Genomic DNA, 3,070 nt, shown 5'->3' on the forward strand with positions numbered 1-3,070 from the left:
CAGCTTGTCGAAGAATAGGTTTCGGTTCGAAAGGAGAGAAAAATCGCGGACAACGGAAATTCTTTCTCGCCGATAAACTTTACGCGAGGCATCGATCGCAATTAACGTTGGATAACAATCGTCAGCTGTTATCTCGCGAAGATAAGTATTGTTCGTGAAGTGGCGATAACGAACTTCTCCCTCCACTGCAATTGCGACGTAGTCAGTTGGTCAGCGGTAAATCGTTCGCGGGAAATCACAGAGAATACAGGTGAACTGATTAAGGAAGAAATTAATTTGCCAACAGCGAACGTAGGAGGAATCCTCAGGATGCATCCTTTCGCTCTGGTGCTCGCATTTATCGCGCCGATCCTGGTTCGTGGTGAGTTCTTGGAAAATTCAAATGGAAATACGATCTCTCGTGATCACTCGTCTCTCATTTTTATCACGATTCTCACCTGCGTTCTGTCTCGACGAATTCGTTGTGTAAACGTGAGAAGTACACTTCGAGGAAGAAATGTAGCATTGGCAGCCAAAATACCACTGTCCAACAAATTTCGACCTTCTTCTCCTCCATCTTCTCAGACTAAATGGAACTTCTTAGCGTTTGGAGTTTTCACGCAGTGACTCATTTTTGTCCAACATCGTGTTTTTACAAAAATACATATTTTCAAAAACTGAGGATGATAGAGCAATTCTGCTTCCGGATTCGTGTAATATTTTTCAAAGGATTTCTACTCTTTTCTCTCATGTTTTTCCTAATTTCCACCTGCAGAGGTTTCGATACGCCACAAGATCCACAATTCTGTCACATTTCTCCATTATTGACAACTCGTCGAACAAAATTATCAGTGGATTGATAAATTTCACTATTGCAGGGGAGAATGAAACAACTCCGGCCATCGACGAAGACGCGGAATGGATAAATTACGGCATGTCAGGGCGTATAGTGAATGGAACGATGGCAGCTCTGCAGCAGTTCCCTTATCAGGTACATTTCCCACGTTTCAGCGTCTCGAGTGTACTGGATTCCTGAAATATTTCACACAAGTGGCATCGACGTACTCGACGATCCGAGATCCGTAGTTTTAGGAAATCTGTAGTTTCCTTGGAATCGTTTCGCAGGTATCCTTAAGGCGAAGCTACAGCGAGAGACACTTTTGCGGAGGCTCGCTGATAACCGATCGTCACGTTCTCACCGCTGCTCATTGCATGTTCATGTGAGTGTTTCCACGAATTGCTCGATTTTTGTCCAATCTATCTCGTTAATTAAAAACAGATGAAGTAACCGTATCTCGATTATCTAATTGACTTTAACTTAATCAACCTTCACACTCGATATATCTATCTCTAGCTCGATCGAACGTTGAGTAAACAGGAATATATTTGGCACAGAAGTATTATCGAGAGATTTTTTAAGTAGATCGTCGGTCAGAATAAAACTGATACGTATTGTTGACGGTAATGAAATACACCCATCCCTACATTTACGCGAATAAAAATCGCGTAAATAGTGTAAGTTATATAAAAACATTTAAATCGCATAGGTTGATGAAAAAAAATAACGATATTTCTGAAAAGCAAAATAAGTTTGATTCGGTGTCAGAATCTGTACTGTAATTCAAAGCAATCGACCTTCTCTTCTTCGTTGGCTCAAAGTCGATACCTTCGTCGCTTCAAATATTTGCAGGTCTTCCTTCGTTTGCATTATTATTGTTTATATTTTTAGACGAATTATTGGAAATGAGTTATGGAAATGAAATAGTCTTTGTAAACTGTTAATATTCTGTTTATTACCGGACTCGGAGGAAACGTCTTTACTCTTTCAAATGCTCTAACGAACTGTTCCTGGACACCCAAAAGAGGAAAGTTGGGGTCCGCTTATACCTAGGAACTGTTTACCCTATTGTACCGCAGTGTGCAGACTCGAAGACGAACACCAGACACGTCTTTGTCTAAAAGAACGCGGAGACATTTTTGTCAATAACTTATCATTCGAAAGTTTATAGAAAACCTAACCTATCTGACCGCGTAAACGAGATCGCGTAAAAACAGTGCCGCGTAAATGGAGGGATGGGTGTACTTTCGTGGGAGAAGCTAACGTTGAGAATCCGTGCAGAGATCAAGCACAGATACAACCGTGGTCGATCACAGTGGTCGCCGGTGAAATAAAGCTGAACGAGAGCACGTGGTCTGGTCAGAAGAGAGGAGTGGACAAGATTTACGTTCATCCGAGATTCGACCACGAGACTCTGCATAACGACCACACCGTTCTTGTTGTACGATATCCTTTATCTAAAATTTCTCAGAATTTTATCAATTGTCGCCAAGCTTTTCACGAATTTTCGCGTTCCAGTTACACGCAAAGTTCATTATGACGGCGAGTGTGAACACTGTACCGCTTGCAACGAGTCCTCCGGTGCCGGGAACGATGTGCCAGTTGTCTGGTTGGGGTCATCCGGACGAAGTAAATCATTTTTACCTTTCCTACCCTGTTTAGAGTGTTTTCGAGGAAGAGGATCAATTTTATTCACGAAAGGGTTAACCCTTTGCACTCGGTCTTTCTGCAATAGGAAAGGTTGCAAATCGGATCTTCGAAATTTTTCAAAACTAACGTAATAAACTATACTATTTTATTTCAGTGTTCAACGTATTCTTGAGGTTGATTCTTCCAAACTGTTTCACAAATTGATGGAGGCCTATAGGTCTGATAGATTGGGAAAATATCAGCTCTAAGATTGTCTCGATTAATTATTTAATGTCGCTTCTCAGTCACCACTCGATTGCAAAGGGTTAAAATTTAGTTAAATTTGCCAAATGAAATATTGTCATTTTGGCAGAACAGTGGCAGAAGTACATATACGATATAATAATTTTAATGTTAACCCTTTCGCGACTGCGGAACCAGCCATCAGTACGCCACTAACGAACGGGTCGTCGTGCCATTAGTGCACACCATACGCATTAAGAGTGTCTCGCGTTTTTTCAAATCTTAGAGGATTTCGTTGGAACAGCAGAGAGGATTTACGGGTGTATTTTAAAATAAATCTTCACTTTGAGTTGTTGAGGCGCGAGCCAATGCGACGCGCTT

The 3,070-nt window shown here is 41.3% G+C and overlaps 1 protein-coding gene across 1 annotated transcript in view; it reads left to right on the forward strand.

Annotated features, from left to right (window-relative positions):
• The first annotated feature begins 244 nt into the window (after positions 1-244).
• The window catches only part of LOC108573883 (trypsin-1-like), a 4,047-nt gene continuing 1,221 nt past the window's right edge, over positions 245-3,070 (forward strand). Inside the window, exons 1-5 of the mRNA XM_017936367.1 lie at positions 245-361; positions 858-970; positions 1,105-1,199; positions 2,099-2,258; positions 2,336-2,446. Of these exons, the coding sequence (XP_017791856.1) occupies positions 310-361; positions 858-970; positions 1,105-1,199; positions 2,099-2,258; positions 2,336-2,446 (531 nt within the window). The 5' untranslated portion in view covers positions 245-309. The remainder of the gene's footprint in view (positions 362-857; positions 971-1,104; positions 1,200-2,098; positions 2,259-2,335; positions 2,447-3,070) is intronic.

Source organism: Habropoda laboriosa, unplaced genomic scaffold (genome assembly GCF_001263275.1).
Source record: "Habropoda laboriosa isolate 0110345459 unplaced genomic scaffold, ASM126327v1 scaffold111, whole genome shotgun sequence".
Lineage (NCBI taxonomy): Eukaryota > Metazoa > Arthropoda > Insecta > Hymenoptera > Apidae > Habropoda > Habropoda laboriosa.